This window comes from Phacochoerus africanus, chromosome 7, assembly GCF_016906955.1.
Source record: "Phacochoerus africanus isolate WHEZ1 chromosome 7, ROS_Pafr_v1, whole genome shotgun sequence".
Lineage (NCBI taxonomy): Eukaryota > Metazoa > Chordata > Mammalia > Artiodactyla > Suidae > Phacochoerus > Phacochoerus africanus.
Genome location: NC_062550.1, coordinates 103,622,620 through 103,638,556, shown reverse-complemented (window position 1 = coordinate 103,638,556; position 15,937 = coordinate 103,622,620). Strand labels below are relative to the sequence as shown.

The following is a 15,937-nucleotide window of genomic DNA, read 5'->3' as shown; positions in this document are numbered from 1 at the left end:
ATTTACAATTTGAGAAATGTATAATCTGGTCTAAACGGCACCCTCAGGAAATTGAATTGGTTTCAAATTCTGTGGCGTGTTTACTCAGATTGCTAGGAACCATCAGCAAGACCGTGAAAATGAGAACAGAAAGTACGAAAATATGGAATGTACAATTCTGGCTCCTCGGTGGGGAAAAAATTAATAGAGGTGGAGAATGTTCAGAACATCGTGCACATGAGGCCCAAGGATATGGATTAGATGGATATTCACGTACTCACCACACTCCAGAAATTAAGAGAACCATTAGCATTTGAAAAGAGGACACAGAGCAACTAAAGTGCAAAGCAGCGTGGGAAGCAAAGCTCAGAGGCACAAGACAGGCCAGTGATCTGTCACACGCCTGGTTCCACATGGGTCTACACATGCCAGCCCTCCAGACACCCGCTTCAGCTGCTAGAGCAGTGCCATTGTTCATACTTTGTGCTTACTTCTCAGGATTCAAATCTACTTGGCTATCAGCAGCTGAGTTATGCAGCCCTTACCCTTCTTAGGAAGGCTTTACGCCCTGCTCTCCTTGAAGGTTGGCCTGGGGGCCTAACGATTTGATAATGTGGGACACTCCTGACACCTTACGCTTCACGAGTTTTTCATGTTTTAATAATGTTAATATATTTAAATTTTTAAATACTACAGCAAAATGGTATATTTAAAAAAGGACTATTCAACTTAAGGACTTTGTGCTCTTTAGATTTTACCTATGTATTTTTATATGGAAATATGTGCCATGTTTTTGCAGTAGAGGATAATCTGTGATCCAATTTTTGTGATAAAAATATATGCAGAGTGTAGAATATCTTTGGTTCAATTTTTCAAAGACAATTTAATTTATGTGTTTATTTGTTGGCTTTTTTGGGGGGCCACACTGGCGGCATATGGAGGTTCCCAGGCTAGGGGTCTAATCGGAGCTGTGGCTGCTAGCCTACACCACAGCCATAGCAATGCCAGATCCGAGCCGCTCTGTGACCTACACCACAGCTCAGAGCCAACAGTGGATCATCCTTAACCCGCTGATCGAGGCCAGAGATCGAACCCATAACCTCAAGGTTCCTAGTCAGATTCATTTCCACTGCGCCACGACAGGAACTCCTCAAAGACAATTTTAAAATAACAGGCAATATTTTCTCAATGATAGAAGAGTTTATTTCTAAGACAACTACTGTTTTAGAAAAATCCACAACTTCCATTTGCAGCAGCAACTGATTTCTCGTTTATGGATTTAAAAACATCCTTTTCAAAATTCTTTTCAGAGGAAAGCTACCTTAAAGCTTCTTGAATTGCCCCTGAAAAAAAAAAATGACTCTCTCTTTCACCATTAGCATTAAAGCTGAAACTACTTGAATTTTCAAAAAAAAAAAACCTACTTAATATTTATTGTTAAAAAATGAAAACTATATTCTCAGAGTTACTCAAATTTACCCTTACCAGATATATAAATTTATTTGTAATGGCATTTGCAAATCCTACACAACATTTTATAAATGCTGGCTGTTTGAAAAAATGCAAAATTTACTTTTTTCTAATGCTTCAGAAATAATATTTATGTGTACCCACAGAAAAAATTTCAAAATTTAAATAATCCATTTATAGTTAAATATATAGTAAAGAAATTACCCCATGGCTACACATCCTTTTGAGAGACTTTTTTTTTTTTTGTCTTTTTAGGGCCACACCTGAGGCATATGGAGGTTCCCAGGCTAGGGGTCTAATCGGAGCTGTAGCTGCCAGCCTACACCACAGCCACAGCAACACGGGATCCCAGCCGTGTCTGCAACCTACACCACAGCTCACAGCAACGCCGGATCCTCAATTCACTTAGCAAAGCCAGGGATCGAACCTACAACTTCATGGTTCCTAGTCAGATTTGTTAACCACTGAGCCACGACAGGAACTCCTTGAGAGACCATTCTTTCACTACTTTATATACTGTTCAATGAGCAAAAATTATAGGACATTGAATTTCTCACCAATGAAAATTTCATCATAAAATGGGTTTAGTAATACACTGTGAACAGTTATACAAAAGGCATAACTTTAGAAATGGATAACAAGTAATAGTATTAAGATAATCTATTATATAGTCCTTTTTTTTTAAGGAAAGGAAGAGCAATACAAAACTTCAAATGGTCTTAGGTTACATATAATTCAGTTTTCTAATTCGGAAACAAAAACAATAGTTTAAAGTCTTATTCTTAAATGACTGAAGCAACTCTAGGTACTATTACCATTTCATCTTTATGCTTAGACTACTTTATGTAAGCTTTATAGAGGATTTAAAAATGATTTTATTACAGAGTTTCTGGTAATATGCTCATGATACTCCTTAACAATGGTAGACACTAAATTTATGTACTGTTAACATTGTTTAAGCTCTTGTGTACTCTGACATTTGTGTAATGTTTTCTACTCTACAAGAAGTTATAAAAATAAGCACAATCACTGAATTTCAGAAAATGTAGGCAGCACTATAAAACACCCCTCATCATGGAAGGGGATGGCCGAAAGAGAATCTCTAGTTTCACAAAATTGTAAAGTGTGTCTGAAGAAAAAATACATATGCACAGTATAAAAATACAGACATACATACTTCATTTTTAACTGTTGGGAATGAATTTGATTAAGTTTTCCTTCAGGATACCATCTTTCCTTTCTGTAACCCTTTTCTCCTTATTAAATTGGCTTCTTTCAATAAGTAGGCTTTAGGCTGATTCAATCTTCCATGTTTAGAAACTTGCCTTCTTGAGAGGATACGATAAACTAATTTATTTTAACATGTAAATAGCAGGTTAAGAGTATTATCACCACATGCAGAAGAGAGGCATTTAGTTTTGTTTTGAACGAGGGGCAAGTCCTCCTAAAACTTATTTCTTACCATAGAATTTTTCTGGGAATAGTGAAGAGTGAGGGGTATTTTAAAGGAAACGGATTTGTTGCTTTAGTGAAAGTTGAATGCCGTGCACAAACATGGTGCAAGGGTGAGATTACAATACATCAGCAGTCATCTACACTAATTATATATACAGGGCTGCAATAAATCCCGTCGCAATATACTTGCTGGACTGACCTTTCATCTTGGTTTATGCTCCAGTGTAGCAGGTTCAGGGTATAAATATAAGCAGTTACCTGAAGATGATCCTTTTTTTTTTCTTGCACAAATTCAGACAATAAAAATAAAAGGAAAGGACTAAAATATGTTGTTTAGCCTGCTTTAGGCACAATTTGATGAAAAGTAGACATCATTAGATGCATCAAGGGACACAGAAAAGAGCTACAATTGAAAGTTATCTTTTTAACACATCAGTGCTGTCCGAAGTGTTAAAAAAACACCAAAAATATAATTATTTACTTTAGCAAAATGCCTCAATAAAGTATAGCCAAAAACTGATAACATACGATTCTGTGTGTGCTACATTAAACTACACAGAGTGAAAAGCAAACAACGATAAAAATGTATGCAGTGATTATTCATTGAGATAAACTGAATCTTATTACTTTCTATATACACCATGAACTCACGTTTGTGCCTCAAGCGGGAAATCGTGGGAATGTTAGTTTATTGCACGTTTTCTGAAATCACGTCACAGCAAGGACTATGATGGTCAATACTACGCTACCAATCTCTTGCTACTGCCTAAGAACGACAAGCCTTTAAGCCTTTTGAGGATTTTCTCTAACTTTCTAGACTCTTCCTGGCTAAAGTAAGAAAGGCACAGCAATATCAAGACTGAACACTGTGAAAAAAATGGGCTGATAAAATATTTTTTTCCTCCATAACTAGAAAGTACATTGCAATCACAATCACACACATTTGAACCTGTAAACTCTCATGTTCCAAGAAGTTTTAACCTTTGGTACAGCCCATTAGGAGGACATAAAGTGTTTACACACTCTAATTAAGCTTTCCTCATTTTTAGAGGTAATATATGGACATGAAGTTTTTGAGTGATGAAAACTTTTTAACATACCAAATGACACCTCAAAGCAAGGTCACATTTTTGTATTAGTTACTGACACAGCTATAAAGTTTTGAAAGAAACTATTCCAAAAAGTTACCTGTATGGACAAACTGTATACAAGTATCTGATGATCTGGTATGTGCATCATTCAATTCGTCAATAGTTAAATTTAATGAAGAATCTAACTTACCGGTGGATCAGCCCCCTTAGAACCAGCCAGCCCTCCTGTTAGGGATTCGATATCCTGAAAAGGGGAGAGGTGTTGATTGTAAAATGCTACGCAACAGCATGGAGCATTTCCCAGTCCCACAGAGTAATATTTTCTTTAGCCAGAAAGTTAGGGCACTCAGCTACATTGGTTTGGTTTGGTTGGGATTTCAGACAGTCTTGCACACTGTAATGTTATGCAGCTGTATCAGTCTAGATATTTTCTCCAACTCTGTACCATCTTTCAATAGAAACAACAAACAAACAGACTAATTATTCTTGAAATCTGCAAAGAAAATGGCTTCAGGTAGGAAAGTAGATGTTTTGTTCTCTAAAGATCTACAGTAAGAGCAGAGCAGAAAAAAAGAAAAAATGATGAAACGCCAATTTAGCGTATTATTTGCAAGCATATTGAACCCACTGAAGATGCTTAACCTACAAAAATTCTAATTATCTATCGTTCACTCTATTACTATACACAGAAAATGAACAAATAAACAGATATGGTTAGATGAGCTATGCTTGTACAAGAACTGATTTCTAATCTTGAATAAGTAACCACAGTAGACCATGCCTGAGTAAGGATCACAATTGACAAAGGAATCATGAATGGAGAAACAGGTGAGACTGTGATAAACTAGAGAGCAAGTGCCCTATTTTAGGGACTGCTGCCACTCAGCCTTATCAGCTGTACTGATAAGGTTCCAGGAATTGCACTCTGTTTCCAGGACACTAATTCATAGGACTTGGTCAGAAGTAGCTAGAATTTCAAATTTTTTAAGTAAAATCTCTCAGGATTTTAATGCTTACAGCTGTTTTAATTTTTAAACCATCCTCCTACTCCCCATAAATGAAAAAAGAAAAACCAAAACTGTCAGCTCATGGGGAGCTGAATAGGAGTCTGGGGCTGAACTGAAAAGTTACACTTTCTGCTACAAAGTTTCCTTCTTGTGACCCCGGTCACTTATCTGTTTGCATCTAGTTGAAAGGATGGGGTTGAGGAACCTGGGAAAATACAATTACAGTACGAAAGGTGAAAGACAGAAGGAAAAGAAAGTTCAACACCTATGATCAGAGAATCAGCCAACACCTGGATAGCATTAAGAAGACATGCTACAAATCCACTTGAAATTTAATTACACCATTATCTCACTGATGTCTCAGAATGGATATCTTAACAATAAATATGGAGCTGAAATAAGCAAAGGGAATATTAAAGGCAGGGCCAGGAAGAGAGAGGGGATGGTGTCCTGAAAGTTTCCATCTGAAGGAGGTGACTTTGGACAGGAACTCAATGGTGATGAATTTCTACATGCGTTTTTATTAAGGTCATAAATGATAAGGTAGCCACAAGGAAAGCTTGCCAAGGAAATTACTACGTGTTCTTCTCTGTAATGCACATGTTATAAATAATATTTTTCCTTATCCAGCATCTCTTTGAGGAGGTTCTTCTCTCCCCCATTCTAGTTCCAAAGAGGCTCATAAAAATTGCTTCAGTGTCGTGGGAGCCTGCGAAAGAGCTAAGGCAAGAGAGCTTCTGTAATATATAATGGTAGATTTTAAGATCTTGGTACTATCATTTGAGCAATGTTTGAAATTAGATGTTCTCCCTGCCTACAAATTTAAGTTTCTGGCTTTCAAACACGAACAGGCCCTAATTAATACATCTGCCATTTTAAGTCTATTTTTAAAAGGCACTCCCTCTCCATCCCATTGAAATTCTTTATTTCAATATCATGCATGCTATAAAAAATCCAATTACCTAAATTATTTGATCTTACATGTTCTTTAACATTTCTACTAAGTTATCTATATAAATTGTGTCTGTATATAATAAAATTAAGCATGAAATATTTATATAAATTGGCAAACAAAATTAACATTCTTTTTCAATCCAAAGATAAAATATATTTTTTAAATTATTTATTTTTTGCTTTTTAGGGCTGCATCTGTGGCATGCGGAGGTTCCCAGGCTAGGGGTCGAATTGGAGCTGCAGCTGATGGCCTACACCACAGCCACAGCAATGCCAGATCCAAGCCACATCTGCAACCCACACCACAGCTCACTGCAATGCTGATCCTTAAACCACTGAGTGAAGTCAAGGATAGAGCCCACATCCTCATGGATACTAATCGGGATACTATTCCCACTGAGCCACAACAGGAACTTCCTAGTTTAAAAAATTATTTTAGAATGTCACAGTATAAATTAACAAGATTTTGTAGTAAAATGGCTAAAGTATTAGATTAACAGAAAATAAAACACACTGCTCATTGCACTATTTGATAATACTTCTGTTATTATCTGACAAAAAAAAACAAAGTTCTAGTCATATGAAAGCTTTCTTCCAAATACGTTTTAAACGAAAAAAAAAATGTGTTAATTGTATTTTGGGTTGTACTTTCCATTATACATAGAAAGGCATATATGTTATATTAACGATAGACTTTCTGATGGCATTTTCAGAGAGATAATGGAGAAATTAATTTAGATAAAAACATTTTAGCAATCTAGGTGACACATTTTATCACTTTGTAGAAAGTTCTACCATGACAATTTCTTGCCATGGTAGAAAAGTTGGCCCAATACTTAAATTTCTAAAATTTTAAGCTTTTCCTGAGAGTCATGCTCTTGAGAAAAACACAGCAACAGTAGACTTTGGAAGATGAATGGAAAAGACATTGCTATTTATTTATTCGTTTATTTATTTATTTTCCTTTTAGGGCCACACTCGCAGCATATGGAGGTTCCCAGACTAGGGGTCTAATCAGAGCTACAGCTGCTGGTCTACACCACAGCCACAGCAACGTGGGATCCGAGCCACATTTGCAAACCACACCACAGCTCACAGCAATACCAGATCCTTAACCCACTGAGCGAGGCCAGGGATCAAACCCGCAACCTCATGGTTCCTAGTCGGATTCATTTCTGCTGCGCCATGATGGGAACTCCAACATTGCTGTTTATTCTCTTTAACGTGCTGAATTAAAGCAAATTATCAACATACGGCTCTAAAGAAAATACAGATATGTTACTTTATTCAGTTTATGCTTTTAATTAAAAAAAAAAAAAAAAAACTTCTGAGCTTATGTTCTATTTTGAGTGTAAGTTGAGAGTGTCCTACTTGGGCCGACACCCAAGTCAAACATGGATTATCTATCACTTGTTGCAAAAGTAAAATTTTCAGGTGTGAATGAGCATAGGTATGCACGAATGTATTTATGTGGTAAAATTAATAGGTGAAACAAATAAATCCCTTGAGAAACTGAAAATAGTTAAAAGTGAGTCAATTTTTAATGGTTTTTGAATATTTTATCCACAAATTATAACTGAAATATTTGACAAATATGTCTCTCTTGCTCTTTAAATACCTTTTTATGTAGATAACCAAAGAGGGGAGGCACTAGAAAGTAAGAACATTGATTTTCTATGAAGTTTTTAAACTTACTATTATATTATTATTTGTTCAAAATGAACTTTGATTTTTTAACTAGGTTAGGGAATTCTTTCAACTATGCTGTACAACGTATTTGGACAATAGTTAATAAAATAATTAGTACTTACTGAATATTTGCTACATGCAGGCATTCTTTAAATGCTTTATACATAGTATAAACAGTCTCATAAGTGCCTCATAAGTTATTTCTTTTCTCACTTGACATGTAAAAAGGTTTATATAACTCACCTAATATCATGGAGCTATTAATTAGCAAGTGGGCTTCAAAAATGTATTTGTATGACTCCAAACCTGTGTTTTTAATACTAATTGTAGGGGAACAGCTTCACCCCGGCATCCTGGTGACCTGGCACATATCCACATGGGCCATGAGAGCAAGGCTAAACCTTGGGCTGGCCCAGGTCTTGGCACAATGTCCTGTGAGCCTCCCAGGAACATGACAAAGTAAACAAGTCTTATGCAGAGTTTCTGCACAGTTGTTTCCTCTTTCTCCCCCCCCCCCCCCCGGCATCAGTGAAATTTTCTACTTCATTTCTCCCCTCACCCCCAGATCCATCTGCAGGCTATAAAAATGCTAAGGTGCAGTATGGAAGGTCCACCTTGTCTATCATCTGGCTCATCCAATTCAGTGTTGTCCTGTGGGACCAGGGACCAGGGACCAGGGCCAGAATGAAACTAAGACAAGAGATGTAACTAAGGTACAAAATTTAAGTAGGCATTCATTTTGAAGGTCATACAAGTGCTCATCTTGCTTTTGCAGGATCCCGAGAGCCAGGGCCTCCTCAAATTTTATGCCCTAGGCACCTCATTCTTACACACCTACAAAAGCAAGGCTGGCACTTGTATAATCCTAAAAGTGAGTGACTCCTTATGTGCCCTAAGCATTTTTTTTTCTTTTTTTTAAAATTATTTTTATTTTTTCCATTATAGTTGGTTTACAGTGCTCTGTCAACTTTCTACTCTATAGCAAAGTGACCCAGTCACACATACAAACATTCTTTTTCTCACATTATCCTCCGTCATGCTCCATAACAAGTGATTAGATACAGTTCCCAGTGCTCTACGGCAGGATCCATTGCTTATCCACTCCAAATCCAACAGTTTGCATCTATTTGCCCCAGATTCCCAGTCCATCTCCCTCCCTCCCCTCCCCCTTGGCAACCACAAGTCTGTTCTTCAAATCCATGAGTTTCTTTTCTGTAAAAACGTTTATTTGTGCCATACATTAGATTTCAGATATAAGTGTTATCATACGGCATGTGTCTTTCTCTTTCTGACTTAATTTAGTATGAGAGTCTCTAGTTCTATCCATGTTGCTGCAAATGGCATTATTTTGTTCCTTTTTATGGCTGAGTAGTATTCCATTGTGTACATATACCACATCTTCTCAATCCATTCATCTTTCGTTGGACATTTAGGTTGCTTCCATGTCTTGGCTATTGTGAATAGTACTGCAATGAACATATTTGTGCATATATTTTTTAGGAAAGTTTTGGCTAGATATAAGCCCAAGAGTGAGATTGCTGGGTCATATGGTAGTTCTATATTTAGTTTTCTGAGGTACCTCCATAGCCCTAAGCACTCTACTTGTCTCACCCTAGATATGGCTGTTCTGGGGATGTGGAAAGCTGACAACATGGTGACATTGTTGAAGCTGTATTTATAAGGTGCTCTTTCAGTCCATTTGGACTTATTGTCTCCTTCCTAACCAAATCTATACAAGTGTGGCAAGCCAAACTGGTCCCTGCCCCCATGCTGCTGCCCAGGGATGGCTTGATGCTTACTGTCAGCAATACATAGCCTCCTTTATAAGGGCTGCTAGTATCTACACAGAAGCACAGACAGTGCACCATGATTGCATAGTGGTTAGTACTCTGCGTTGTGTAAATCAACTATACTTCAATACAAAAAAAGAAATTCTTTGGAGTAAAGTGATTATATTTCAATATGTGGTGCATTTTCATGTGGTAAACAATTTATCAAAAATATATAAGTTCAGTGAAATCAATATAAAATAGCAAAAATCAACCATTTTTATTGAATGATTACATTTAAAATGTTTCAAGGTCTTTAAAAGCATATGATGAGGTTGTTTATGTTTATAGAAAAAATCCAAACATTTCAAATATCAAAATTAAGAGTTTCCCTCATCCCTTTTGTAGAGAAATTCTTCCCAAATGTCCCTCAGGTTCAATTCTTTCTTGATGCAGACTTTTGTCCCCACTCCATCACTGCTACCCACTCTCGTTAAGGTTGCCAACGACGTCCAATTGGCGGAATCAATTGCCAATGTTCCCGCATCCTTTTTTTGGTCTCTAAGGCACATTTGACACAGTTTGACACATTTAGCCACTCCATCCTTCTTAAAATATTTTTCTCTCTTAGATTCCATTGAGGTTCACCTTCTTTATGATTTTATTTAGTACCATGGTTTTAAGTACCAGGTATGCTAGTGAAGCCCTCTTATCCTCTGAGATTCACAGTGCCTATTCTAATCTCCACGCGGATGTTTTATAGCCTCCCAAACTTAATAATGCAAAGTTAAACTTGATTTTCACCTCACCCCCTCCCCCACATTGGGTGTCTATCACAGTACGGTCCATTCTGACATCACGATTTACCCAGTTACTCAGATCCACTTCATCCTCGAATCCTTCCAACTCTATCTTTACACTATGGCTTGAATGGGACTCTTTCTTACCACCTTCATTACTACCCACCTAAATGCTTGGATCACACGAACAATATTCTTCCTTGGACTAAAGACTTATCTTCTTAGGTTGTCCCTGCATCTGTCCTTGTCCCCCCCTCTTCCATATACTCCTCACACAGCAGGCAGAACTACCCATTTATAATGCAGGTTAGATCAGATTACTCCACTGACCCAAACCCCTCGATGGTTTACCATTAATGTTAGAATAAAATGCAAACTTGTTCCCAGGCCTTGCAATGCCACGTGATGATCTGGCTTTGGCCGTCTCACTGTTCTGGCCATTTGCCATTATCCTTTTCTCTCATGTCACCCAGCCATACTGATTCCATTACTGTTCCAAAAACAAGCCAGATATAACTAACTCTCTAAATCAATGAAGGTTCCATCCAGGAAACAAAAGCTAAACTCAAAAACAACATAAAAGAGCATTGAATCGGAGGATATTTTACAGAGGTATTGTTGGTTTAATGGGTTGAGGAGAATGATGAAGCATGGTTACTAGCAGCAGTGAGACGTCACAACCACCCCACGCCCAAAGGAAGAAGGTAAAAGAACAGAGTCGTCAAGATCCAATAAGGGGTGAACACCCCTCATCAGCCTCTAGAACAGTTTGCCACAAGGTGAGAGCACAATGGGTACTTTTTGAATGAATGACTGAACGAATGAGTAAAGTAGGCAATATTATTGTATTCATATAAATGCTAAGGCTCATAGGATATAACTCAAGTATTGCTCATTGTTGTACCGATACATCACTTTGAAAGAATGGCTCAAGGCAAGAGTGTTTGCACACTAAACTTTCTTAGAATGCCTGAATGAACCAATTAATGAATGACTTGCCTAAGATCACACAGCTGGTAAGTGCTCGAAAGAAGCTTTGAAATCCCAGGTGTTAGAACCCCAAGCACCGTGTACATTTTTTCCATTATAAATCACTAATGAGATATCCTGCTTTAAAAATCCACTCAACAGTATGTTATCCTATCTTGAAGCAACACATTTACATATATCCCAGGATTTCTAGTTCATAAGAAGGAAAATATATACAATAATTTAATAGACAACAAACAATACATTAAATTTATCTTCTGATGGAAAACTGCCAATACTTCAAATTAAAGACTTGGTACCCGAATCATTGAGCAGAAGATAAATCAGTGCTTGAAAACTTATATCTAACATATATTCTGAGCATTAATAAACAGTTCAAATACATGAAACTAAAAATCAATCATGTTTATTTTTACATAACATCTCATAGCGTGCAGGTACCTTGCACTGGGACTAACAGTCAGAAAGCAAAATTTCTTTTAAAAAAATCATTCAGTTTTTTTTTTACTTAATGCTTAATGGAAACAATCCTTCATCACTGAATACCAGCTGCTTGAGGCAAGCATCAAAATAATGAAGCTGAGTTTATTAATGAGGCATCTTTCTCCTTTACCAGACTTAAGCTGTTAGTGTTTCCTTGGCAACTGTACAGGGTAAATTTCCTGGGAGGCAGAGATGAAGCAAGAAACATACAAGCAATTCTCTAAATTGTCTTTCTTTTGGAATCCAAAAAAGCCCTTTAAAAATTATTTAAATTTATGGACTTCCCGTGTGGCTCACAATATAAAAATTCTTTAAATTTGTTTTTAAAAAGAAAAACATCTACACTTTCACTTTGAGCCAACTCTGAATTTTCCTTGAGCCACACATTTAATTCCTTCCAATGAGAATGACTGAACATCTGCTATGACGGAGGCACTGTGCTGGGCACAGAGAACATGATGAGAAATAAGGCAATGTCTCAGCTTTCAAAGAGTCAAGAGATTAGTAAGGCGTTAAATGACAAAGACAGTGTAGTCCACAAATGTATACTGCACACAAAATAAGCACAGGGTACCACAGTGAATCTGGTGTATGGAATCCAGAGGCTACGACATGCTCTCGGGTGTCAAGGATCTTTCAGTATAAAAGTAGGCCAATTCAAAGAAGAGCATGAGAAAGAATTCAGAGAAATAAGGTGCTAAATTTACAACATATAGGAGGTGTAGGAGTAAATTTTATACGATGACAATAAATCTGAGTATTGCATGTTGTAAGAACTGTATTTTGTTTTTGAATGAATACTGAATAGGCCCTAAGACCTAATAATGAGCATTTATTGAGCATTTACTGTACCAGATGCCATGCTAAGGGCTCCATTGTCTTATGAGAAATCATCCCAGGTCTTTCAGCTGTTATTATTTTCACCATTTTTAAGATGATGAAACTGAATCTTCAAGGGTTCAAATGACGTGACAAAAGTTACATAACTAGTAAGTATTCAAATCTAGACAGGCTAACTTCAGAGGCAATGGTTTTTAACAACTGTGATTTCTTAAGCAAGTGGAGGTATGGAAGAGAAAAGTGGAGGACATCCTGGCACGCCACGTAGTGACTTGGGAGAAAGCATACTTAGTCAATATCTGCAGAAGGAATGAATACAACTACAAGCAGAGTTTTTCTAAAGTGAGTGGATATGCTCTGATGGAAAAAAGAATATCCTTCTCTGACCAACGTAAATAAAAATTAATGCCACTAGATTTAGCAAAAAGGTAAACTTCTAAAGATTTTTGCTGTATATTTCTGATTTCAAAGTATCCTCCTCAAATGCAAACCTAGAAAGGAAATCTAATAAGTATCAAAAACAATGGTGTCCGTGGTGCTTAGAAAGGGTTTTCTGAAGAAAGTAGCAAGAAGACAGAAAGTTCTGCCTTTTCTGTGGAGTGCCCTCTTTGAAGCACTCTCTTCTATGATGGTTTTTGGGCTGTTTTCTTGTCTAGTCCCTTCCATGTGGCTGAGGTGATAAAGGGAAGCTCTTGCTGAAGCCTGACTCAGACTCAGCTCCTCTTTGCCAGCTTTCGCACATTGACGGTTTCTTGTCATCTTAAACTCAGTATGGCCAAATCCCACATCCTCTCCTTTCCTCCTCTGCCATTACTCTGGCCAAGGGCCTCCATCCAATTTCTTCCCCCAGTATTTATCTCTGTTGGTAATTCTGGTAAACAGGCCATCACCCAGTCGAGACTTCTGGAGGCCCCAGTCTTCCCCCACTCTGGTATTCAAATACCAAGCCAATCAATTTTTCCTTCTAAATAACTGGCTTCGCTCCATCTCCTACCTCCTTTCAATGTCTATCTACTGCACTTACCATCTTAGGTCAAAGTCTCATTTTATTTTCACCTATTCCCGGCTTTCTCCAAAATAGCGTCTTTCGTAAGTGGTTTTTCCTACTGTTACCTTCATACAATCTCTTATCCAGAGAAGTGGTTCTCAAAATGTAACCTGGAGACCAGTAGTATGAGTGTCATCCAAGAACTTAGAAATGCATTTTCTTGGGCTTTATTCCAGTCCTGATGAATCAGAAACACTGTGTTTAACAAGCCTTCCGTATGAGTCTGATGCAGGCTGACGCTTAAGAACCACTACCTTAGAATGAGTTCAAATGCAAACATGCATATGTTACTCCTGTACTCAAAATTCCTAAGAAAGTCTCATTCTTCTTAGAAGGAAAAACATATCAAACATCTTCCATTACATAGTTCTGGACTACCTTACTTCAATTTTCACCCCTTGCTCAAAAAAACCCTTCAACTTCTATTATAATGAACACTGCACTCCCCTTTTGTGTCAAGCTTTTAGTCTTTGTTCTGTTTTTGCACTTCTGCACCACAGATCCTTCTGCCTAGAAAGCCACTTCTGCCTCCTCTGAATTAGTCTTTCCCTTTGAGACCCAGCCCAGGCATCACCTCCTCTCAGGAGACTTCTCGGAGTAATGGTTCTACTGTTACTTCCGCAGCAACTTGCACGTAACTCCCAACTCTACCACACCATTTTATAATTGTCATTTTACTCATGTGAGTGCTGAACGAGCTCACTGAAGCACGTGGCTATCTCTGCATCTTCAGTCATTATCACAAAGCATGACCAATACATGTGAAAAGGATTTGATATATTTATGTTGAACTTAGCCTCCCAGGAACTTTTGTAAGGAGAGGACAAGCTGATTGACTGACAGTAGTATTTGGGGACCACTTTGAAATATGCCTCATTCTACACTGAAGAACTTTCATTCTGGATATATATGTATGTATATATATATATATATATATATATATATATATTAGTGTATACCAGCCATTGGGAAGCTGATTATCTTTGAGTTTACTGTAGAATTGCAATCTCTGGCAAGAATTATGATCAGATATTTTTGTTCACACAGCAGAGGTACCAACCAAGAGACCCTAGCTGAGGAATAGCCAGTAGTCCTTTAATTTTACCTTAAGTCTACAAAATATAACACATGTACAAGAGAAATATCTTAGTGATCAAGAAAACAGGTCAAGCCTAGCTTCTCACTGCTTATTAGCTGCATGACCTTGGGCAACTTGCTTTATATGCCTCATGTAAAATAAGTCAATCTATGGCTTACTACCTATGTTAGAAGGACATTGGACTATTAATTATAATAGTTCATTAAAAGTTATATTGATAACCTATGGTAAACTATCAGTTAAAAGTAACTATCATTATTCACAGAGTAATAGATATGCCTGTATAAAATAAAGATAGACTATGGACATAGATTATATAATGATATACATTAAAACAGATAAGCATTAGCATACATGTAGATAAGACCCAGATATATATTAATTTTAGGTATGAATCTCCATTAAATTTCAAGAAGGTATTTTTCCTGAAAGGCAAGAGATCCTAAGTTTTATATTTTACCTCCTCAATCATCCCTATAATATCCATGAGTTTCCATGGCTTGGGTTGTCATAAACTTTCACCAACTTCATTTTTTAAATACATTACTTGTATTCTCACTACTTAAGTGTGATCAATCTTTAAATATCAATCAACAGACATTTCTAATAAATTCCTAACTATATCTCTTACTAAATTTTATGTACTGGGGCAAGTCGCTGCAGAGTAAGAATTATCGGGGGATAAAATTCATGAATGTATTCACAATGTATTCCTCTTTCAGTGCTGTGTTATCTGGCATCAGGTATTTACGTACTGCAGTGTGCGGCTTTACGAATGTCTGCAGTGTACTATAGCACTTGAGGGGAAGGATCCAACATTTAAAAGAGGATATCAATGTTATGACCTTAGATAACACATACTTTGTAGAATTTATCAGCCTTTATTTGTTGAGAGTCAGAGACTCAATGACTGTGATCTTAATTTATAATTAAACCTCTAATCTTATGATGCCTGACCTTTCCCTGACACAAAACACAAGTAAGTAACCTGGAAAAAATACAATACCCTACCCTTTTCAAAAATTGGTTTTATCTTTAACTCAGTAAATAATAGCCTAAAACTTTTTGGGTTAAAAAAAATTGGAGATTATCCTGAGGTGGTTTTTTTAGGGGAAATAATTTTCAAAAAATTGGTCTTTTCCAACTATTACCTGCAAATCCACTGACTAGAGTACCTTAAAGCCATGTACCACTTTGATTTCTAAATAACTGCAGAGAAGAATTGTTTGTGAACTGAAAACAAGCAGGCAAGTGGTTTATTTA

At 37.0% G+C, this 15,937-nt stretch overlaps 1 protein-coding gene across 1 annotated transcript in view; it reads right to left on the bottom strand.

The window, feature by feature from the left end:
• The window catches only part of PPFIA2 (PTPRF interacting protein alpha 2), a 464,313-nt gene that overhangs the window by 384,972 nt on the left and 63,404 nt on the right, over positions 1–15,937 (bottom strand). The window contains exon 3 of the mRNA XM_047788357.1: positions 4,186–4,239. Coding sequence (XP_047644313.1) covers positions 4,186–4,239 — 54 coding nt within the window. The remainder of the gene's footprint in view (positions 1–4,185; positions 4,240–15,937) is intronic.